Source organism: Hyla sarda, chromosome 6 (assembly GCF_029499605.1).
Source record: "Hyla sarda isolate aHylSar1 chromosome 6, aHylSar1.hap1, whole genome shotgun sequence".
NCBI classification, from domain to species: domain Eukaryota; kingdom Metazoa; phylum Chordata; class Amphibia; order Anura; family Hylidae; genus Hyla; species Hyla sarda.
The window spans coordinates 89935952-89957762 of NC_079194.1; the positions used below are offsets into that span (position 1 = coordinate 89935952).

General features: G+C 48.6%; 1 protein-coding gene across 4 annotated transcripts in view; it reads left to right on the top strand.

Moving 5' to 3' along the window:
• Window positions 1-21811, top strand: part of CCDC66 (coiled-coil domain containing 66) — a 72132-nt gene that overhangs the window by 43911 nt on the left and 6410 nt on the right. For all 4 annotated transcript variants that reach the window (XM_056524394.1, XM_056524392.1, XM_056524393.1 and 1 more), the window contains 4 exons: window positions 2177-2261; window positions 2617-2778; window positions 3629-3773; window positions 13308-13442. In XM_056524394.1, coding sequence (XP_056380369.1) covers window positions 2177-2261; window positions 2617-2778; window positions 3629-3773; window positions 13308-13442 — 527 coding nt within the window. The remainder of the gene's footprint in view (window positions 1-2176; window positions 2262-2616; window positions 2779-3628; window positions 3774-13307; window positions 13443-21811) is intronic.

Here is a 21811-nt window from a genome sequence, read left to right on the forward strand (position 1 = left end):
TATGCCTGTCCGAATTTTCCGTTACTTCCTGGTTCTGTGCATGGCCAGCGCAGTGTAAAAAACTACACCTCCCAGAATGCCCGCTCATCACATCTGATTGGCCGGCTGCGCTAGATAGGCATTTGCTGAGCTGAGCCTATGCCAGCTCAGCAAACATGAATATATGAATAAATAAGCAAGGGGGGAGTAGCCGACTCTGGGCTAGGAGGCAGGCAGAGTCCGCAATGACTCATGGGAAGTGTGAGTCACCGGGCTAACATGGCAGCGGAGCGCTGAGAATACAGGGTCGAGCGTCATCAAACACGGGAGAACTACAGAGCTTCCGGTCGGCGGCAGAGAGCTGAAGAACACCGGGATCCATTCAATATGCAAAGCGCAAGTATATTACTTAGTTATATAACTTTACTTAATGCATGCTTTGCCCATGAAATGATTTGCATCGGAGTACTCCTTTAAGGACTCAGGACAATTTTATTTTTACGTTTTCGTTTTTTCCTCCTTGCCTTCATAAAATCATAACTCTTTTATATTTTCATCCACAGACTAGTATGAGGGCTTGTTTTTTGCGCGACCAGTTGTCCGTTGCAGTGCCATGACTCATTTTACCATAAAATGTATGGCGCAACCAAAAAATACTATTTGTGTGGTCGAAAGTTAAAAGAAAACCGCAATTTTGCTAATTTTGAAAGGTTTCATTTTCTCGCCTTACAATTTACGGTAATAATGACGTGTTCTTTATTCTTTGGGTCAATAAGATTAAAATGATACCCATTATAACATACTTTTCTATTACTGTTGCACTTAAAAAAAAAAAATCGCAAACTTTTTAACCAAATTAGTACATTTAAAATCCCCCTATTTTGAAGACCTATAACTTTTTCATTTTTCCGTATAAGCGGTGGTATGAGGGCTCATTTTTTGCGCCGTGATCTGTACTTTTAATTGATACCATATTTGCTTATATAAATCTTTTAATCCATTTTTTAATAATTTATTTTTTTGAATAAAATGTTATAAAAAAAAAAAAGCAGCTATTTTGAACTTTTTTTGTTTTGTTACATTCACGCCGTTCACCGTACGGCATCATTAACATTTTACGGTATCATTAACATTTTATTTTAATAGTTCCGATATTTACGCATGCGGCGATACCAAATATGTATATAAAATATTTTTTTTAACACTTTGGGGGTGAAATAGGGAAAATGGGACAATTTTACTTTTTTATTGGGGGAGGGGTTTTTTTAAATTTTTTACTTTTTTTACTTTTACTTTTACACTTTAATAGTCCCCATAGGGAACTATTTATAGCAATCATTCGATTGCTAATGCTGTTCAGTGCTATGTATAGGACACAGCACTGATCAGCATTATCGGTTATCTTCTGCTATGATCTGCGGGAAGACAGATCAGAGCAGAAGACGCCGGGAAGGCAGGTGAGGGGACCTCCGACTGCCATGCTGGATGATCGGATCGCCGCGGCAGCGCTGTGGGCGATCCGATCATCTATTTTAGTGACCGCTATTCTGCAGATGCCATGATCTGTATTGATCACGGCATCTGAGGGGTTAATGGCGGACATCCGCGGGATCGCGGATGTCTGCCATAACGGGGGGGGGGGGGGGCGGACCTGGCTGCGATCCACAGCCGGGACCTGCCGCGCATGATCCAGGTATCGTTCCAATGCTCGCGGTTATGCTTAGGACGTAAATGTACGTCCTGGTGCGTTAAGTACCGGCTCACCAGGACGTACATTTACGTCCTGCGTCCTTAAGGGGTTAAAGAGGCTGAATAGGGTATCCAAGAGCATGTGTATGTTATCAGTAGTTTAACATAAAACACGATTTTTACAAATTGAGTAGAAGGAGAGAACTATCAATGAAGGCTAGCAAGGAGACGGGGGACCATCCGGGGACTACCCTTATGACTGTGGGCAATGCCCAGGTGGTTTATTAATGATGAAATTGTCAAACTGTGTACAGAGAGAGCTACTTTCATGCTGTCACGCATGTGGTTCAGGTAGCATTTAACTGGTTACAGTCTCACTTTTCACTGACATTATAATAGAACTTACAACACAACAACACTGATTTATTTTTTTTTTCAAACGTTTGGGTTGTTTAGCTAAATATAATTTCATAATTAGTCCTTCTTATTTTTCCATTACTTATTTTAGGTTCCTGCGTACTATGACCTCATTGTTAGACCCAGTACAGATTGAAGAAAGGGATCGCAAAAGATTGAAGCAACTAGAACATCAGGTATTTTCAGTTATATTTGCTTTAAAAGGTTTGAGTGACACATCCGTAGGATAGGTGAAGGTTGTCTGTCTGATTGGTGGAGGTCTGACCAATGTAACCTATACCCCAGTCACGAGGGTCCTGTACTTGTGTCTGGTTTATAACCACTTATCTCTAATGTTGTAACTGTGATTTGAACTCCCAGATCAGAATGCTTGCTGGTTACAGGTAACCTGCAAAATCCTGAATTAAGTTTAGGATGTGATTGCAGAAGATCATATGACAAAATCAGATTAACAATTTATATAGATCCCTGCCCAAACCATACTTTCTGCCAGTACAGAAATATCACACTCCTTTCTTATTGACTTGCTAGAGAGCCATAGAAGCTCAGGTTGAAGAAAAACGCAAGAGAAAGCAGCTGGAAGAAGAACAAAGAGAAAAAGAAGAACTGGAGGAGGAGAGGCGACTGGCAAGAGAACGGGAACAGATGCAACAACAGTACGAGGAAGACTCATTTAAACAGAAAAGAAAAGAAGTAAAATTCTATTCCAAGCTATATAAAGCATATATTAATCTTAGAACCTGTTGGCTGTGCCAGTTATCTTGAACATTATTGCTGTTAGCTGATTTATTGTAGAACACCTTGTTTTGCATTTATGCAGGTAAATTACCACATTTATACCTGGTGTGCCATGAGTTTTTACTATAGAAGGTGTCCATTATTCATGTATTAAATGTGGTTTCCACCCAAAGCATATCATCTGGGAATCACAGAAAAGAGGCCACACTTACTGGTTACTGGTACAAGGGCAGTTTAGAAACCTATTCCCATTATGATGCAGGCCAGCCACAATGCTACATGAGGGAAGTCACACAGGTGCAAAATACAAATGAACAACCACTCACACGCCTACTATTCATTGGGGAGGTAACAGCTTAGTATTATAGTTGCACACAGATAAGGCGTACACAGGGTGCCAGTTACATGATGGCATGAAGTGCACCATGCTGGCTTACACCCCACAAAGCACTGGCACAATTGGCTTCCCTAGCATTACAAGGCCAGACTAAATAATATCCTCTTGGACCCTTACATACTGAGAGAACAAGGGTTTTACTAAGTGTCCTGTCTGCTTGAATGAAAGGTGGAAATGGCTCTTTCCATTAAAGTCTTACAAGAATTGCAGAAACTTTCTAAACCTTGATCAGCCATGTCTTCACCTGGATTGTGGTGGCTGCCTCAAAAAGGTCTCTAGGTCCCCACCAATCACACATTTATGGCCCATCTGGTAGATATACCATGAATGTCTATGGTTGGACATGTAATCCTCTCTGATTTAGAAACCAGCTGTTTTTAAACCTTGCTTTTTCCCATTTACCCATAGGAGGTTGTTGACTTAAAGACAAAAGAATTGTACCAAAGTATGCAAAAGGCACAGGAAGAAGCACAGCGGCTGAAGCATGAGCAGCGGATGCGTCACTTACTGCAGAAGGGGCATGATATATCTAACCTACAGAAAAATGTAGCAGGTAAATACATGCCCTTCTAAAAACTCTTGGTTTCCAGTTCTTTTTTTTTTTTTCTGTTTCAGACTATAGGAAGTACCTGATTATAGGACACACCCAAATTAAAACTAGGGGGGAAAAAAATCGATTTCTCTATCGGCTCCATTGGGGGACACAGACCTTGGGGTGTATGCAGGACCGGCCTTAGGTGTTCAGGCGCCCTGTGCAAGCTAACCTTGTGGTGACCCCCCCCCGTGGCCTGCCCCCAATATTATTTTGAGGATAAGTTTTATAGATCGCGGGGGGGTCCGAGCATTGGGCCCCACGCTATCTCCTTCACGGGGTCCCAGCAGTCGGCTGGAAGGGGGGGCATGCCGTACCCCGCACGGAGCACCTCCCGACATGGCCCTCCATGTACCCCATAGAGATACATGGAGGGTGTGTGCCGGACGCTTCCAGCAAACTGCCGGGGCCTGTGCAAGAGAGATCGTGGGGGGGTACTGGTGAGACCCCCACAGATCACCCCGGTTGAAGTGTTTCTCCAGCTGTTGGAAAGCTAAAACTCCCATCATATCTGGCGAGCCTCAGGCAATGGACGTTGTAGTTTTGTAACAGCTGGAGAGACACACAGATTGGACACAGTTTTACCCATCATCACAGCAGAACTTACAAGTGACTACAGCTCTGATAGGACAGTCAGGAGAATACACAATGATATCAGTGACCTGAGTGACGTCTTCTGACTTGAGTGATATCTTCTCTGTTATCTTTTCTTCCTCATCTGGTCCAGAGACCAGGTCTTCCTCCAGCTCCATCTTCTCTGCAGAGTCTGACATCCAGACATCATTGGCTCCTCACTGTCAGCAAATTCTCATCCTCTGCATGAAGACAGTAATCATTATAACCTTGCCAGAAAGTGTACCCTAAATAAAATACTGCCCCACACTGTACCCTGAATATAATACTGCTATTCACTGTACCCACTAAATATAATCCTGCCCCACACTGTACCCACTGTGGGGACTCAGGAAAATGGCGTTCACTGTTTCCCCATTTGCAATTGAGGGGGCACAAGCATCGTGGATGTACTGTCAACCCCCTCTCACCAACTATCCCACTCCTTTTTATTGTTTCTAGTTGGGGTTCCTATTGGGCAAGGGCTCCCTAACGCTATTGGGCGAACCCAGGGGGTTAATATCAGTGGTGTAGGACTGTTCATTTTTATTCACTCGGCAGTCTTTCTTTATTCAGCAGCTGCCTTCTCTATGGGGGCTTTTTCTTCTGTGCTCCGGCCGCATGGTGTGCAGCGCGGCCGGGGCGCAGTTTACTTTGGTTCTCACTGCGGCTCGCTGCGTCGGCACTTCTCCCGCTCCTGTTCCCCGGCACTCACATATGCTTCGGTGATTGGAGCGGGCGCAATTATGAGCCAGCATCTTCTTCCCCGGCGGGATTCGCGCCCTAGGGAGAACGCAAATCTTTTCAGCCAATCAGAGCTGTGCGGGGGACTGGAGGCCAATCAGAGGCGCTCCAGTCTAACCCGGCCCTCTCTTCTGATTGGTCCTGCTGTCCCTGCTTTTTTCACAGCAGCTGCCTGGTGGGGGACATGGATGCTGGTGAGATTACCCTATTTTTTCCACGTCCGAGACCAGAACTGTCCCTCCCTCTAAGCAGGTACCTGGGGCTCTGGTCACCTACTATACTTATAAGGGCTGCAACGTAAAATGCCTGGGTCTGCTGAACCCACTTGTTCCGCCTGCACCACTGCACCCCCTGACCCTCCTGGTATTCCTATTCAGGATGCTCCCCCAGACCCAGTGGGCTCTGCTGCCCCTCCAATGTGGGTGTCTTCCCTCTCTGTCTATTTCTGACTCCCGTTCCGTGGTGACTGCCTTAGAGATGTCCTCCTTACACCGTTCTCCCTCTCCCTATTTTAAACGCTCTCACAAGCATAATAGGGGCCATTTCCCTGACTCCTCTCCGGAGTCTTTGTACAGACGTAGGCATGGGCATCCTCCCTCTGCTACGTCTTCCAGCAAGTGTCTTTCTTCCAGAAGACTCTCCCCGAGTCGCCGTTCTGAATCTCCAGAATGGCGCGCCAGCTGCCTCCACCCGTTCCCACTCCCCTGGTGAACTAGTTGATGAGGCTGCTTCTGTTTCAAGACTCAGAAGACCACGCAGACATGACCGATACGGTGGACTCATTGGTTTCGGCCATAAGAGACACCTTTCACCTAGAGGACCCAGGAACTTCGGACGCTGTCCCAGAAGTTTCCTTTCATCGTGCCCATCTGGCACACAAGATGTTCAGCTCCCATGCTGAATTTGAAGCCTTGCTAGAGTCTGCCTGGAGGCACCCTGACAAGAGGTTTCAAGAAACAAAGAAGGTTCAAGCGCGTTATCCCTTTGTTAAGGACCTCATTGCCCGGTGGTCCTCACCTCCTACGGTGGACCCACCAGTCTTCCGTCTATCTAAAACTACTACCCTACCTTTGCCCGATGCTGCATCTTTAATGGATCCAGCGGACAAAAAGGGGAGACCTTGGCTAAATTTGCCTTGAGGCGGCGGGTTCATCTCTTGTCCCTGCCTTTGCCTCTGCCTGGGTTTCCAGGGCCCTTACGATCTGGGTTTCCCGACTCCGCCAGGGCAATTCTTCTGGAGCTTCCTCAAAAGTGGGAGATTTTCTATGTTCTGCTTCCATGCAGTCGGCCCGCTGTGCTGCTTTTGCCACGGGTAACCTTGTGGCTCTCTGTAGATCCGCGTGGCTCAAAGCCTGGGATGCGGAGGCAGCCTCTAAGAAGTCTCTCACTGAGCTTCCTTTTACTGGTTCTCGGCTTTTTAGTAAGCGCCTAGACGAGATCATCTCTGAAGCCACGGGAGGGAAGAGTTCCTTATTACCTCAAAATAAGGCCTGTAGAACTACCTCCCGCTGTAAATCTACCTCTTTTCGTTCCTTTCGGACCTTCGGGGTCACGAAGGGGACCAGGCAGGCGACTTCTCGAGACAAAAAGGCTCCCTTCTTCCTGACTCGCACATCCTGGAATTCGGATAACCGTTCGGGTTGCTTTGCGCCCAAGGCGGTTACCCGCAAACCCACCTCCACCTGAAGGGACGCCACCACCCGCAGATTTTTCTTGGGTGGGAGGTATTCTGTTACTCTTTCGGGACGTCTGGTCCTCGCATGTGCAGGACTCCTGGGTCAGGGATGTGGTGTCCAACGGTTACCGGACCGAGTTTGCCTCTCTTCAAAATTCCAACCTCTTTGTAGTTCCCAAGAAAAGGGGGTCCAGTACGCCCCATCTTGGATCTAAGGCTCCTCAACCAGCATCAGGGACGCCTACCTCCATGTTCCGAATTTTCCGGAACATCAGCGGTTCCTCCGCTTTGCTGTCCCGGAGGGACATTTTCAGTTTGTGGCTCTCCCCTTTGGCCTAGCCACAGCTCCGAGGGTGTTCACCAAGGTCCTTGCGCCGGTGATCGGTCTGCTATGGACAAGGGGGTCTCAGTGATCCCTTACTTGGACGACCTTCTGATCAAGGCTCCGTCCAACGACCAGAATCTAGAGTCTCGCCCTCACTCTTCAGGCCCTGTCTCGCTTCGGTTGGTTGGTCAATCGGGACAAGTCCAACCTATCCCCCACTCAGTCCCTGGTTTTTCTAGGACTTCGATACGACACCTGGTCCGCCCGGGTTCACCTTCCGCCGGACAAGCGGTTGAACCTTCTGTCGGGGGTTCGTATACTCAGAAACCCCTCCCCAGTATCCATTCGGTTTTGAATGGAAGTCCTGGGTTGGATGGTGGCGGCCATGGAGGCTGTTCCCTTCGCTCAATTTCATTTTCGACTCTTCAACTTGCAATTCTATCCCGGTGGGACAGGTCCCCATTGTCCCTCGATCGCAAGATCTTACTTCCTCGGTCATCTCGTCGCTCCCTTCTGTGGTGGCTCCGCTCCCCCCTGCTTCTTCAGGGGTGCTCCTTCCTGCCCCTCCATTGGCTGGTTGTCACGATGGCCTTTCGGGTTGGAGGGGTGTCTTCTGAGACCGGACAGTCCAGGGCTTTTGGTCTCCCAGCGGGACACTCTTCCCGATCAACATCTTAGAGCTGAGGGCAATCTACCTTTGCCTGTTACATTGGGAGATCCTTCTCCAGGACCGCCCAGTTTGTGTCCAGTCGGACAACTCCACTGCGGTGGCATACATCAATCGCCAGGGTGGCACCCACAGTCTGGCGGCGATGGCCAAAGTTTCCAAGATCCTTCTCTGGGTAGAGCACAGGGTTCCAGCCATCTCGGCAATTCACATCCCAGGCGTAAAGAATTGGGAAGTGGACTTCCTAAGCTGGTCCTCTCCCGACCCCGGCGTCCCTGTATCCGGAGGTATTTGCAGAGATCTGCGGCCTCTGGGGAACTCCAGATGTGGATCTCTTTGCATCCCGCCACAAGCAGAAGGTTCCCCTCTTTGTGTCGAAGTCGCGGGACCCCCGTGCTCTGGCAGCGGATGCACTGGTAATCCCTTGGTCGGAGTTCGCCCTACCTTATCTGTTCCCTCCTCTTCCTCACCCTCCGAGGGTCCTGAGGAAGCTCAAAGCGGAGGGCATTCCCGCCATTCTCGTGGCTCCAGATTGGCCTCGGAGGGCGTGGTACACCGATGTCGTCCGGCTCCTGGACAACGTTCTGCTGTGCCTTCTCCTTCGTCCAGACCTTCTCTCTCAGGGTCCCCTGGGCCACCCCAAATTACCGTCTCTGCATTTGACGGCGTGGCGTTTGAGACCGCGGTACTAAGGGCCCGTGGCTTCTCAACACAGGTGATTCGCACCATGCTCAAGACACGCAAGCCTTCTTTAAAGAGTCAAGTGTCTGCCCTTTCCATTCTTTTTCCAACACTCTCTGGCATTTGATTCTCATGTTCAGACCATCCTTCAAGGAGTGGCCCACGCAATTCCTCCATACAGGTCTCCTACTCCTCCTTGGGATCCTAATTTGGTCCTTGGCGCACTACAGGGCCCGCCCTTTGAACCCCTCAGGGAGGTTTCCCTTCGTCTCCTTTCCTGGAAGGTGGCGTTCCTTATGGCAATTACCTCCATCAGACTGGTTTCGGTGTTGGCGGCTCTTTCTTGCCGCTCTCCCTTTCTAATTGTCCATCAGGACAAAGTTGTTTTTTACTACTTTTTTACCTAAGGTGGTTTCTGCTTTCCACCTTTTAATGAGGATATCATCCTCCCGTCCTTTTGTCCCGCTCCATCTCATTCCGGGGAGCGTTTGCTTCATAAACTTGATGTGGTACGGCAGTGCGTACCTACCTCTCTGTTACGTCTCCCTTTCGTCAATGTGATTCCTTTTTTGTTCTTACGGACGGTTACCGTAAGGGTTTACCTGCTTCCAAGACAACCATTTCGCGTTGGATCAAGTCTGCCATTTCAGAGGCTTACCGTTGCAGGGGGAAGACTCCTGCTTTCAGGGTTTCAGCTCACTCCACGCATTCTGTCGGAGCTTCCTGGGCTCTCCATAACAGGGCTTCAGCCTCTCAAGTCTGTAAGGCAGCTACCTGGTCGTCCTTGCACACTTTTACTAAATTCTACCAGGTTCGTACCTTTGCATCCGCGGATGCTAGTCTGGGCCTAAAGGTGTTGCAGGCGGCGGTGGCCCACCCTAGGGGCGGCTTTGGTACGTCCCAAGGTCTGTGTCCCCAGTGGAGCCGATTGAGAAAAAGATTTTACGGTAAGACAAAAATCCCTTTTTCTCTGAGGATCCATTGGGGGACACAGCTCAAGCCCTTTCTTTGGTCCGGTTTTGGTTACCTGTCCGAGGGTGTGTTCAGTAAACTTTTTGTTCTGGTTACCTCGGACTGGTCTTGGTTTTCTGCCTCTCGGTCCTCTCCTACTGCTTGGAGACTAAACTGATTACCTCAGGCTCTGTAGGCGGGTATATCCTGCTGGGAGGAGCCAACTTTTTGATTTTCTTAGTGTCAAGTCTCCTAGCATCAACAGCATACACCCCAAGGTCTGTGTCCCCCAATGGATCCTCTCAGAAAAAGATTTTACTTTAAGAAAAAAATCCTTTTTTCATACTAAAATATTTCGTAGACAGGAACTTAAGTAAATTTAATATATATTATTTTTTTAATACTTCGTTTTTGTTTTTAACCCATTTTGTTAGATGTTTATAGTTGCATAGTTAAATAAAACCTGTCACATTGAAACTGCAGTCCAATCTGTAGACGTCCTGTTGTAGAGCAGAAAGAGCTGAGCAGATTGACATATAGTTTAATGGGAAAAGTTCCAGAATAACTTGTCATTTATTCTTGACATTTTCTGCTCTATCTGGGCTAAGTAGTCAAGTGGGCGGTCCTACTCAGTGAATGACTGATGCACACGTATACAGAGATAACTGTCAATCACTGAGCAGCACTGCCCACATGACTACTTATCCCAGAATGAACATAAATGCATTAACCTCTTACATGAACATGTAACTAACATGTTGATGGCGTAATCAAAAATTGAAATAAGAAAAAAACCATCCCAGCTGCTCGGTTGGGCTGATCTGGATCACTGCGGTGAAACCCCGGTGTCCCGATCAGATGAGAGGATGGCAGAAGGGCCCTTACCTTCCTCCTTGTCATCCGATCAGTGCTCCAATGCTCCAGTCAGCCATGGCAGGCTGGAGCAATCAAGCACCGAAAATACTGATCAATGCTATGCTATGGCATATCATTGTTCAGTATGTGTAAACTAATGATTGCATGTTATAGTCACTTATGGGGACTAAAAAATAGCATAACAAAAATATGAATTAACCCCTTCCCTAATAAGTTTGAATCACCCCCCTTTTCCCATAAAAAAAATCTTAAACAAAAATAAACATGTGGTATCGCCGTGTGTGCGTAAATGTACTTTAAAAGAATCCAATATGATGTATTTTTGGTCACTTTGTATACCCTAAAAAAAAATTTATAAAAACTATAAAGTCCCATCAAAACAAAATTGGTACCGATAAAAACTATCAGATCACAGTGCAAAAAAATGTGCCCTCATTTAGCCCCATATGTGGAAAATAGAAAAGTTATATGGGCCAGAAGAGGACAATTTAAACAGTTATAATTTTTAAAAGAAGTAAAACAAAATCAAACCTATATAAGTTGGGTATTCTTTTAATCGTAAAGGACCTACAGAATAAATACGGTCATTTATAGATGGTCATATTTAACGGAAGCTCCCAGAAGTTAAAAAACAATGGTGTGTTTTTTTTTTTTGTTTTTTTTTGTCCCACAAATTTTTGGGTTTAGCCATAGATTTTGTGGTGAAATTTCATTACAAATTAAAATTGGTAATCCAAATATCAAGCCCTCATATGGGCTTGTAGGTTGAAAATTAAAAGGGTTATGATTTTTAGAAGGTGAAGAGGAAAAGACGAAAGTGTAAAAAACTGTGTCCTTAAGGGGTTAACCTAAATAATTCTGGAACTTTTCCCACAAAACTATATATCAATCTGCTCAGCTCTTCCTGGTCTATAACATGAAGCCTGCAGATTGGACTGTATTTTCAATATAAAAAGTTGCTTTTAGAAAAAAAGTACCTTTTCAGAAGTCGAAAAGGTATAGAGGATCTGTGTCCTACCAACACAATTTAAGTAAAGTCTGCATTAAAGAGTAGTATTTGACATTGTGTGGTTAGTACTGGGGTTAGCCAACTTTCACTAATGTACAGCAATGCTTGATATAGATGACTTAAGCAATCCTTTTCCAATGCTTATGTCCCCCTACACTCATGCGTCTCTAACATACTTGCTAGTTACAAGTGTGTGAACCTACCCTAAAGGGGGATTCTGGGGTTTTAAAGTAAGTGCTATAGTGCTGGGACTGTAGATAAAAGAAGAGATACTTGCCTATTCCTGGTTCCCTGCAGGTCCCGTTGTAGCTTTAACCCCTTAACGACGCAGGATGTATATTTACGTCCTGCGCCGGCTCCCGCGATATGAAGCGGGATCGTGCCGCGATCCCGCATCATATCGCGTGGGTCCCGGCGCTAATCAACGGCCGGGACCCGCGGCTAATACCACACATCGCCGATCGCGGCGATGTGCGGTATTAACCCTTTAGAAGCGGCGGTCAAAGCTGACCGCCGCTTCTAAAGTGAAACTGAAAGTATCCCGGCTGCTCAGTCGGGCTGTTCGGGACCGCCGCGGTGAAATCGCGGCGTCCCGAACAGCTGATCGGACACCGGGAGGGCTCTTACCTGCCTCCTCGGTGTCCGATCGACGAATGACTGCTCCGTGCCTGAGATCCAGGCAGGAGCAGTCAAGCGCCGATAATGCTGATCACAGGCGTGTTAATACACGCCTGTGATCAGGATGAGAGATCAGTGTGTGCAGTGTTATAGGTCCCTATGGGACCTATAACACTGCAAAAAAAAAGTGTTAATAAAGGTCATTTAACCCCTTCCCTAATAAAAGTTTGAATCACCCCCCTTTTCCCATAAAAAAAATAAAACAGTGTAAAAAAAAAAAAAAAAAAAATATATGTGGTATCGCCGCGTGCGTAAATGTCTGATCTATAAAAATATATTATTAATTAAGCCGTACGGTCAATGGCGTACGCGCAAAAAAATTCCAAAGTCCAAAAAAGCGTATTTTGGTAACTTTTTATAACATTAAAAAATGAATAAAAAGTGATCAAAAAGTCAGATCAAAACAAAAATCACACCAATAAAAACTTCAGATCACGGCGCAAAAAATGAGTCCTCATACCGCCCCGTACGTGGAAAAATAAAAAAGTTATAGGGGTCAGAAGGTGACATTTTTAAACGTATAAATTTTCCTGCATGTAGTTATGATTTTTTCCAGAAGTACGACAAAATCAAACCTATATAAGTAGGGTATCATTTTAACCGTATGGACCTACAGAATAATGATAAGGTGTATTTTTTACCGAAATATGCACTGCGTAGAAACGGAAGCCCCCAAAAGTTACAAAATGGCGTATTTTTTTCGATTTTGTCGCACAATGATTTTTTTTTCCGTTTCGCCGTGCATTTTTGGGTAAAATGACTAATGTCACTGCAAAGTAGAATTGGCGACGCAAAAAATAAGCCATAATATGGATTTTTAGGTGGAAAATTGAAAGGGTTATGATTTTTAAAAGGTAAGGAGGAAAAAACGAAAGTGCAAAAACGGAAAAACCCTGAGTCCTTTAAGGGGTTAATTTCTCCATAGCTCCTGTTTTCTTCTTGCTTTTGAGACGAGAGACCTGTCTGATCAGCCAATCACTGGCCAAGACGCAACACCACTGCAGCCAAAGATTAGCTAAGGGATCAGGTCCTGCTTTAAAAGGTGGACATGAGGGTGTGATTAGGTATAGGTAAGAATTATTTGTGCCAAAATTATCAAGACTAGCCCAGTGCTAAACAAATCTAGTAAAGCAGGTAATATCCTTTTTAAAATACTGTGTTTATAATCTAGAAATCCTTGATTATGTAATGATTCTGTGTGTTTGTCTATATAAATGCCATACTACATTTTAACCTTGTTTTGAAAATGTTGTTTTCTTTCTCTGATGTTTCTATAGGTGATACACCACATCCAGATGTCATCAGGGCTGCAAGCCGCACCACTGACGTCCGATCAGATGACACCAACAGTGTTATGAAACAAAGCACTTTCACAGTTACCTCGCCAAGGAAGGACATTGCTGTACAGACAGGTAATAATAATTAGACTCTCAGAATAGTTACATTAAAAGGAAAACATTTTATAGTAGTAAGTGAGTAAAGCTGAGTCATTCATATGTGTGTGTATCCATTTATATGTGGTATATTGTGTCCATTTTGTTTATCGCTATGTTATATTGTAATGTATCAAAATGGATACATTAAAGGAGATGTCCGTCGCAGACTTTTTCTATTCCGTCCTTCCCGGGCTGCAAAAAAAATACAAAACAAACTTTCACTTACCTCCATATGTTGCCCTGGAGCTCCGCAACAGCTGGTCGGTCGGCCGGGCTGTTAGCTTCCTACTTCCTTTAGCCCGGTACTTCACACAGAGTTCCAGCCTATCAGCGAGGCGGGACATCGCTGCGGCCGGTGGTAGGCTGAAGCGCCGTGTGATGTACCGGGCTAAAGGAAGTAGGAAGCAGCTCCGGGGAAACATATGGAAAGCGGAGCTCCGGGGAAACATATGGAGGTAAGTGAAAGTTTGTTTTCTTTTTTTTGCACCCCGGGCAGGACAGAATAGAAAAAGTCTGCGCCAGATATCTCCTTTAATGCTACGTGGCTAGTAGCGCATGGCGGAGGTCGCGTAGTTCAAGAGCTCCGTATGCTACAGGCCTGTTCAGCGGCCTTAAACTGCTATTTCTCTATCGGCTCCATTGGGGGACACAGACCTTGGGGTATATGCTGTTGTTGCTAGGAGACTTGACACTATGGAAACAAAAAAGTCGGCTCCTCCTGGCAGGATATACCCGCCTACAAAGCCTGAGGTAATCCGTTTTAGCTTATGTGTCTGCAGGAGACAGACGCTGGTCTGAGTTTTCCCAGACCTGGTCAAACATTTTTTATTTTCCAAATTAGGGACGTTTAGTTTCTTATTTCCTTTTACTTTCCTGTTTTTAGGTGGGGACTCGGGAACATAGTGTTCACTGTTTTCTCATTTGCGATTGAGGGGGCACAGGCATCGTGAATGTACTGTCAACCCCTTCTCGCCAATGGTCAGCGCCTGGGGTTGTACCTCATTGGTCCGGGTTCCCCGCCTCTCCCTGCTCGTCTCACTGTTACAGCCTGGCATGATGCAGGTGACAAAAAGCTGACTGAAGACTTCATGAGGTAAGTTCTTCAGTCTAAGATGAGTATTCCCCCCCCCCCCCCCCTTTTTTTTCTAGGTACAGGAATTCTCAACCTCTGGAGACCCCCTTTCTGAAGCCCACTCCTCTTTATTTTTACTAAAGGAATCCCTGATTCCTTTGTTGGGGAGGGCTTATTATTATTATTATTATTAATAATAATTATCAGCAGTGGTGTAGGACTGTTTATTTTCACTTTTCCCCTGGCACTGCCTGTGTGCTACACCGGCACTTATCTGTGAGCTCAGCTTCCTGGCGCTGCCTTATACAATAGCTGAGCTCGGGCTGTCTGACGGCCTCCCTTCTTATCCCGGCGCCGGCCCTCCTGCTCCTGTCGCATAGAAAACGACCGGGGCTCAGGATTCGGCGCTGTCAGCGGGGGGCTCTATTCGCGGCACGATTTGGCTTATATTAATGGCCGTGGGCTCCTCCGCTTAGCTCTGCCCTCTTGCGGCCCGTGGGACCCTTCTTCTTCCTCATGCAGGCACGTGAAATTCGCCGGTTCCCCTGCCAATCAGCGCTCTGCAGCCTGCCCTTAGGACCAATGGGAGGTGTCCTAGCCTCTAAACCGGCCCCCCGGTTCTCATTGGCCACTGAACTCCTTTTCCTCAGCTGTAGACGTTCCCTTCAGCTGCTGCTTTTTTCTGGGGTCACAGATGCGGGTGAGATTGCTTCATCTTGTCTTCTCTGCTATGTCCGAACCCAGAACTGTCCCTCCCTCTACACAGATACCTGGAGCCCTGGTCACATATTATACTTGCAAGGGCTGTAATACCAAAATGTCTGGCTCTGCTGAACCAACGTGTTCCGCCTGCACCACTGCACCTCCCGAACCTCCTAGAATTCCTACACAGGATTCTCCCCCAGACCCTGTGGACTCTGCTATTCCCCCAGTTTGGGTGTCTTCCCTCTCCCAGTCTATCTCCGACTTGGCTCAGGTCTCCCGTTCCATGGTGACTGCCTTGGAGAGGTCCTCCCTACACCGACCCTCCGGAGAGACCTGCTCTGCTAAACGCTCTCGCAAGTGTAATAGCGGTATTTACTCTGACTCCTCTCCAGAGTCTCCTAGCAGACATAGGCGCTCCCCTCACAGGTATCGCCCCTCTGTTCCAGCCTTCCATAAGCGTCCCTCTTCCAGGGGACGCTCCCCTGGTTGCCACTCTGGATCTCCAGACCCGCGTACCAGGTCAGTGTCTCCCTCATCCAGGGCTGCCTCCACTCGTTTCCACTCTCCTGGAGAACTTGTAGATGAGGCTTCTGATTCTGCCTCTGAGGACCGAACTGATACGGCTGACACGGTGGACACATTGGTTTCGGCCATAAGGGACACCTTCCACCTAGAGGACCCAGGAACTCCGGACGTAGCTCCAGAAGTTTCCTTTCACCGTGCCCGACCGGCACCCAAGGTTTCAGCTCTCATGCTGAATTTGAAGCCTTGCTGGAGTCTGCCTGGAGGCATCCGGACTAGAAGTTTCAAGAGACAAAGAAGGTTCAAGCTCAATATTCGTTCGCCAAGGACCTCATTGCTCGATGGACCTCACCTCCGGTTGTAGATCCACCGGTCTCCCGCCTATCAAAGGCAACTACCTTGCCATTGGCTGACGCAGCCTCCTTCGGCGGACAAAAAGGTGGAGCCTCTGGCAAAATTTGCCTTTGAAGCAGCAGGTTCTTCACTTCTTCCTGCGTTTGCTTCTGCCTGGGTGTCAAAAGCCCTTTCGGTCTGGGCCTTCCAACTCCGTCAGGGAATTCTTTCTGGAATTCTTTCTGGGATAGGCTGACTTGGCTTTCCAACTCTCCAAGGCTGGAGACTTTCTGTGTTCTGCTTCCATGCAGTCGGCCCGCTGTGCTGCCTTTGCCACAGGCAACCTAGTGGCCCTCCGTCGTTCCATGTGGCTCAAAGCCTGGGATGTGGACACTGCTTCCAAGAAGTCTCTGACTGAACTTCCCTTTACCGGGTCTCGGCTCTTTGGTAAGCGCCTGGATGAAATTATCTCGGAGGCAACCGGGGGTAAGAGTTCCTTATTATCTCCAGAATAAGGCTTGCAGTACTGTTTCCTGTCGCAAGTCAACCACCTTCCTTCCGGACCTTTGGTACCTCTAAGGGGGCCAGGCAGGTGCCTTCGCGGGACAAGAAGGCCTACTCCTTCCAGACCAGTCAATCCTGGAAGTCGGACAACCGTTCCGGACGTTTTGCGGCCAAAGCGGGCACCCGTAAACCAACTTCTGCATGAAGGGACGCCCCACCCGCAGATTTTTCTCGGGTGGGAGGTCGTCTGTTACTCTTCCGGGACGTCTGGACCGCGCATGTACAGAACTCCTGGGTTAGGGACGTGGTATCCAATGGCTACCGGATCGAGTTTGCCTCCCTTCCAAGGGATCGCTATTTTCTTTCCCAAGAGCCCCCCCCCCGTCCCCCCTCTCTGGCAAAGGCTTTTTGGGGCGCTCTACAGTTCCTATTCATCCAAGGAATCATTGTCCCGGTTCCTACCAGGGAACATTTTCGAGGTTTTTATTCCAACCTCTTCGTTGTCCCCAAGAAAGGGAGTTCTGTACGCCCAATCTTGGATCTGAAGTGCCTCAACCAGCATCTTCTCCTTCGCCATTTCCGCATGGAGTCTCTCTGTTCGGTAGTGGCGACCATGGATCAAGGGGAGTTTCTTTCTTCAGTGGACATCAGGGATGCCTACCTCCACGTTCTGATTTTCCCAGGACACCAGCGGTACCTCCGCTTCGCTGTCCCGGAAGGCCATTTTCAGTTTGTGGCTCTTTCCTTTGGCCTGGCCACTGCTCCGAGGGTCTTCACCAAGATCCTGGCGCCGGACCAGAGGTGTCTCAGTGATTCCTTACTTGGACGACCTCCTGATGAAGGCTCCGACCAGAGCCCAGAATCTAGAGAGTCTCACCCTCACCATTCAGGCCTTGTCTTGTTTCGGCCTGATCAATCAGGATAAGTCCAACCTCTCTCCCACCCAGTCCCTGATATTTCTGGGACTCCAGTTCGACACTACGTCTGCCCGGATTCGGCTCCCGCCGGACAAGCGGCTGACTCTCCTGTCAGGGGTTCGGACACTTTGAAACTCCACTCCAGTTTACATTCGCCTTTGCATGGAAGTCCTGGATCAGATGGTGGCGGCCATGGAGGCTGTTCCTTTTGCTCAGTTTAGTTTTTGGCTATTCTATCCCGGTGGGACAGGTCACCCTTGTCTCTCGATCGCCGGATTGTCCTTCCTCGGACGTCTCGCCAGTCCCTTCTGTGGTGGCTTCACTCCCCCCTACTTCTTCAGGGGCGCTCCTTCCTGCCCCTCCACTGGCAGGTCATTACGACGGATGCCAGCCTTTCGGATTGGGGGGGGGGTTTCCGGGATCGGACAGTCCAGGGCCTTTGGTCCCCCCCCCGGGAAGCCCTTCTCCCAATCAACGTATTGGAGCTGAGGGCAATCTATCTCTGGATGTTACATTGGGAGATCCTTTTCAGGGCCGCCCGGTTCGTGTCCAGTCGGACAACTCCACTGCTGTGGCGTACATCAATCGCCAGGGCGACACTGGCAGCTCTATGGCGATGGCCGAAGTATCCAAAATTCTTCTCTGGGCAGAACTGAGTTCCAGCCATCTCGGCGATTCACATCCCGGGAGTAAACAACTGGGAAGCGGACTTTCTCAGCCCGTCTTCAGCCGACCCCGGCGAGTGGTCCCTTTATCCGGAGGTGTTTGCGGAGATCTGCAACCTCTGGGGGCACTCCTGACGTGGACCTCTTTGCGTCCCACCACAACCAGAAGGTTCCCCTCTAGCCGTGGATGCTCTGGTGATTCCTTGGTCGGGCTTCGCCCTGCCCTATCTGTTCCCTCCTTTTCCTCTCCTTCCCAGGGTCTTGACGAAGCTCAAATCGGAAGGTGTTCCTGCCATTCTCGTGGCCCCAGACTAGCCTCTGAGGGCGTGGTACGCCAAAGTGATCCGTCTTCTGGACGAAGTACCACTGCGCCTCCTGCTTCTTCCAGACCTTCTGTCAAGGTCCCCTGTACCACCCAATTTACCATCACTGCATTTGATGACGTGGCGGTTGAGACCACGGTTCTAAGGGCCCGAGGTTTCTCAACCCAGGTGATTCGCACCATGCTCAGAGCGCGCAAGCCCTCCTCTGTGAAGATTTACCACCGTACCTGGCGGTCTTATTTTTGTTGATATGAATCTCAGTCCTTTTCTCCAGTTGTGTATTCCCTCCCCCGACTCGTTTCCTTTTTGCAGTCGGGGCTGGAACAACGATTAGCTCTCAGCTCCCTGAAGGGTCAGGTTTTGGCCATTTCCATTCTCTTCCAACGCCCTCTAGTGTCCGATTCTCATGTTCGGACTTTTATTCAGGGAGTGGCCCATGCGGCCCCTTCTTACAGGTCCCCTACACCTCCTTGGGATCTGAACATGGTCCTTTGTGCCCTGCAGGGCGCTCCCTTTGAACCCCTCAGGGAGGTTTCCCTTTGTCTCCTTTCCTGGAAGGTGGGGTTCCTTATTGCAATTACCTCCATTAGGCGAGTTTCAGAGCTGGCGGCTCTATCCTGATTAGTCACCAGGACAAGGTTGTTTTTTTGTCCGGTTCTATCCTTTTTACCTAAGGTGGTTTCCGCTTTCCACCTCAATGGGGACATCGTCCTCCCGTCCTTTTGCCCTGCTCCATCTCATCCCAAGGAGCGTTTGCTCCTTTTTTGTCCTTACGGACGGTTGTAAGAAAATAAGCGTGCTTTAAATTGTCCTTCTGACCTGTGTAACTCTATAATTAATCACATACAGGGCTGTATCAAGGCTTATTTTTTGCACTGTGATCTGTGGTTTTTATTAACCCCTTAAGGACAAAGCCCATTTTGACCATAAGGACCTGGACAATTTTCATTTTTGCATTTTCGTTTTTTCCTCCTCTCCTTTTAAAATCCTTAACTATTTTTTCCACCTTACTACCACAGAAAAAGTCCCGCCATATCTATTCCCGCGGAAAGTCAACCTCCTTTCGGTCCTTTGGCCCGGGTCAGACAGCCAGGCCAGTGCCCTCACAGGATAGGAAGGCTCCTTCCTTCCTTTCAGGCCGCTTTACAGCAAAGTCGGGCACCCGTAAGCATCCCTCTGCCAGAAGGGATGCCCCACCCAGGAATTATTTTCGGAATTCCCTGTTCCGGTACGTTTGGCTTGCTCAAGTGCAGGACTCTTGGGTCCGAGATGTAGTTTCCGACAGCTATCTGATCGAGTTTGCTTCCTTTCCAAGGGACCGCTTTTTTTTCGATCCCGACCTCCTCGTTCTCCTTCCATGGCGGCAGTCTTTCGTGGCGCACTTCGGACCCTTCTCGCTCAGGGACTGATCATCCCAGTTCCTCCCGAGGAGCATTTTTCGGGGTTCTACTCAAATCTTTTTGTTGTCCCCAAAAATAGGGGGCTCTGTCTCCCCTATCCTGGATCTGAAGCTCCTCAACCGCCACCTACTCCTGCATCATTTCCGTATGGAGTCTCTCCGTGCGTCCATGGATCAAGGAGAGTTTCTTTCATCGGTGGATATCTGGGACGCGTATCTTCACATCCCAATTTTTTCCAGCTCATCAGTGGTATCTCCGCTTCGACCTTCCAGAGGGCCATTTTCAGTTTGTGGTCCTTCCCTTTGGCCTGGCCATGGCCCCAAGGGTCTTCACCAAGGTCATGGTGGTGGTGATCACCATCCTTCGAGCCCGTTGTGTGTTCGTAATCCCTTACCTGGATGACCTCCTGATCAAGGCTCCAACCAGGGACCAGAATCATGGGAGTCTCCTTCTCACTCTACAGACCTGTTTTGGCTGGGTGATAAACCAGGAAAAGTCCAACCTGACTCCCACCCAGTCCTTGATCTTCTTGGGACTCCAGTTCAATGTGGCGGCAGCCTGGGTTCGGCTCCTGCCGGACAAATGCCGCTCTCCGTCAGCAGGCGTTAGTCTTCTCCGTCGTCCTGTACCAGTTTCCATTCGGATCTTCATGGAAGTCCTGGGTCGGATGGTGGCGGCCATGGAAGCCGTCCCCTTCGCCCAGTTTCATTGTCACACTCTTCAACTGGTCCTTCTGTCCCGGTGGGACAAGTCTCCACTTTCCCTCGATCGCAGGATTCTTCTTTCCCCCAGGATTCGCCAGTCCCTCCTGTGGTGGCTCCAGTCTCCTCTTCTTCGGCAGAGACTGTCCTTCCTGCCTCCTCACTGGCAGGTCATCACGACGGACGCAAGTCTCAGCGGTTGGCGGGGGAGTCTTTCAGGATCGGATGGTCCAGGGCCGTTGGTCCTCTCGGGAAGCTCTTCTCCCCATCAACATCCTGGAACTCCGGGCAATTTACCTTTTGCCTCCTCCATTGAGAGAGACTTCTCCAGGACCGTCCTGTTCGTGTCCAGTCGGACAACTCCACGGCTGTGGCGTATGTCAATCGCCAGGGCGGCACTCGCAGCCCTGCGGCGATGACCGAGGTCTCCAGGATTCGGCTCTGGCTGGAACTCAAGAGTTCCCTCCATTTCAGCGATTCTCATCCTGTGGGTGGACAATTGGGAGGAGGACTTACTCAGCCGCTCTTCTGCCGACCCCGGCGAGTGGTCTCTTCATCTGCCCAGCTCCATCCCAGGGAATGCTTGCTTCATTGTCTTGACGTGGTGCGGGATTTTTCGGATCTACCTTTTCAGTCACTTCATCTTTCCGTCTGTGTGACTCTTTCTTTCTGCTTCTGGAGGGTCGTCGTAAGGGACTTCCTGTTTCGAAGGCGACCATTTCGCGGTGGGTCCGTTCCGCCATGTAGGAAGCCTACTGCTGCAAAGGGAAGACTCCGCCTTTCTGGGTCTCAGCACATTCCACTCGATCCGTCGGGGCCTCCTGGACTCTCCGCAATAGGGATTTGTCATTGCAAGTCTGGAAGTGGCCACTTGGTTGTCCTTGAACACTTTTACAAAATTTTATCAGGTGCACACTTTTGTGTCCGCTGACGCCAAGCCGAGTTGCTTGGGTTCTCTCCCACCCTGGGGACTGCTTTGGTACCTCCCACGGTCTCTGCGTCCCCAATGGAGCCTACCGAGAAAAGTTAGATTTTTTTTATGTTTACCGTAAAATCTTTCTCGGAGGATCCATTGGTGGACACAGCACCCACCCAGTCTGTAGGCGCGGTGTATATTCTGCCAGGAGGGTACAACTTTTTTTTTTTGCCTAGTGTCAGCCTCCGAGTGGCAGCAGCATATACCCATGGTCTGTGTCCCCCAAT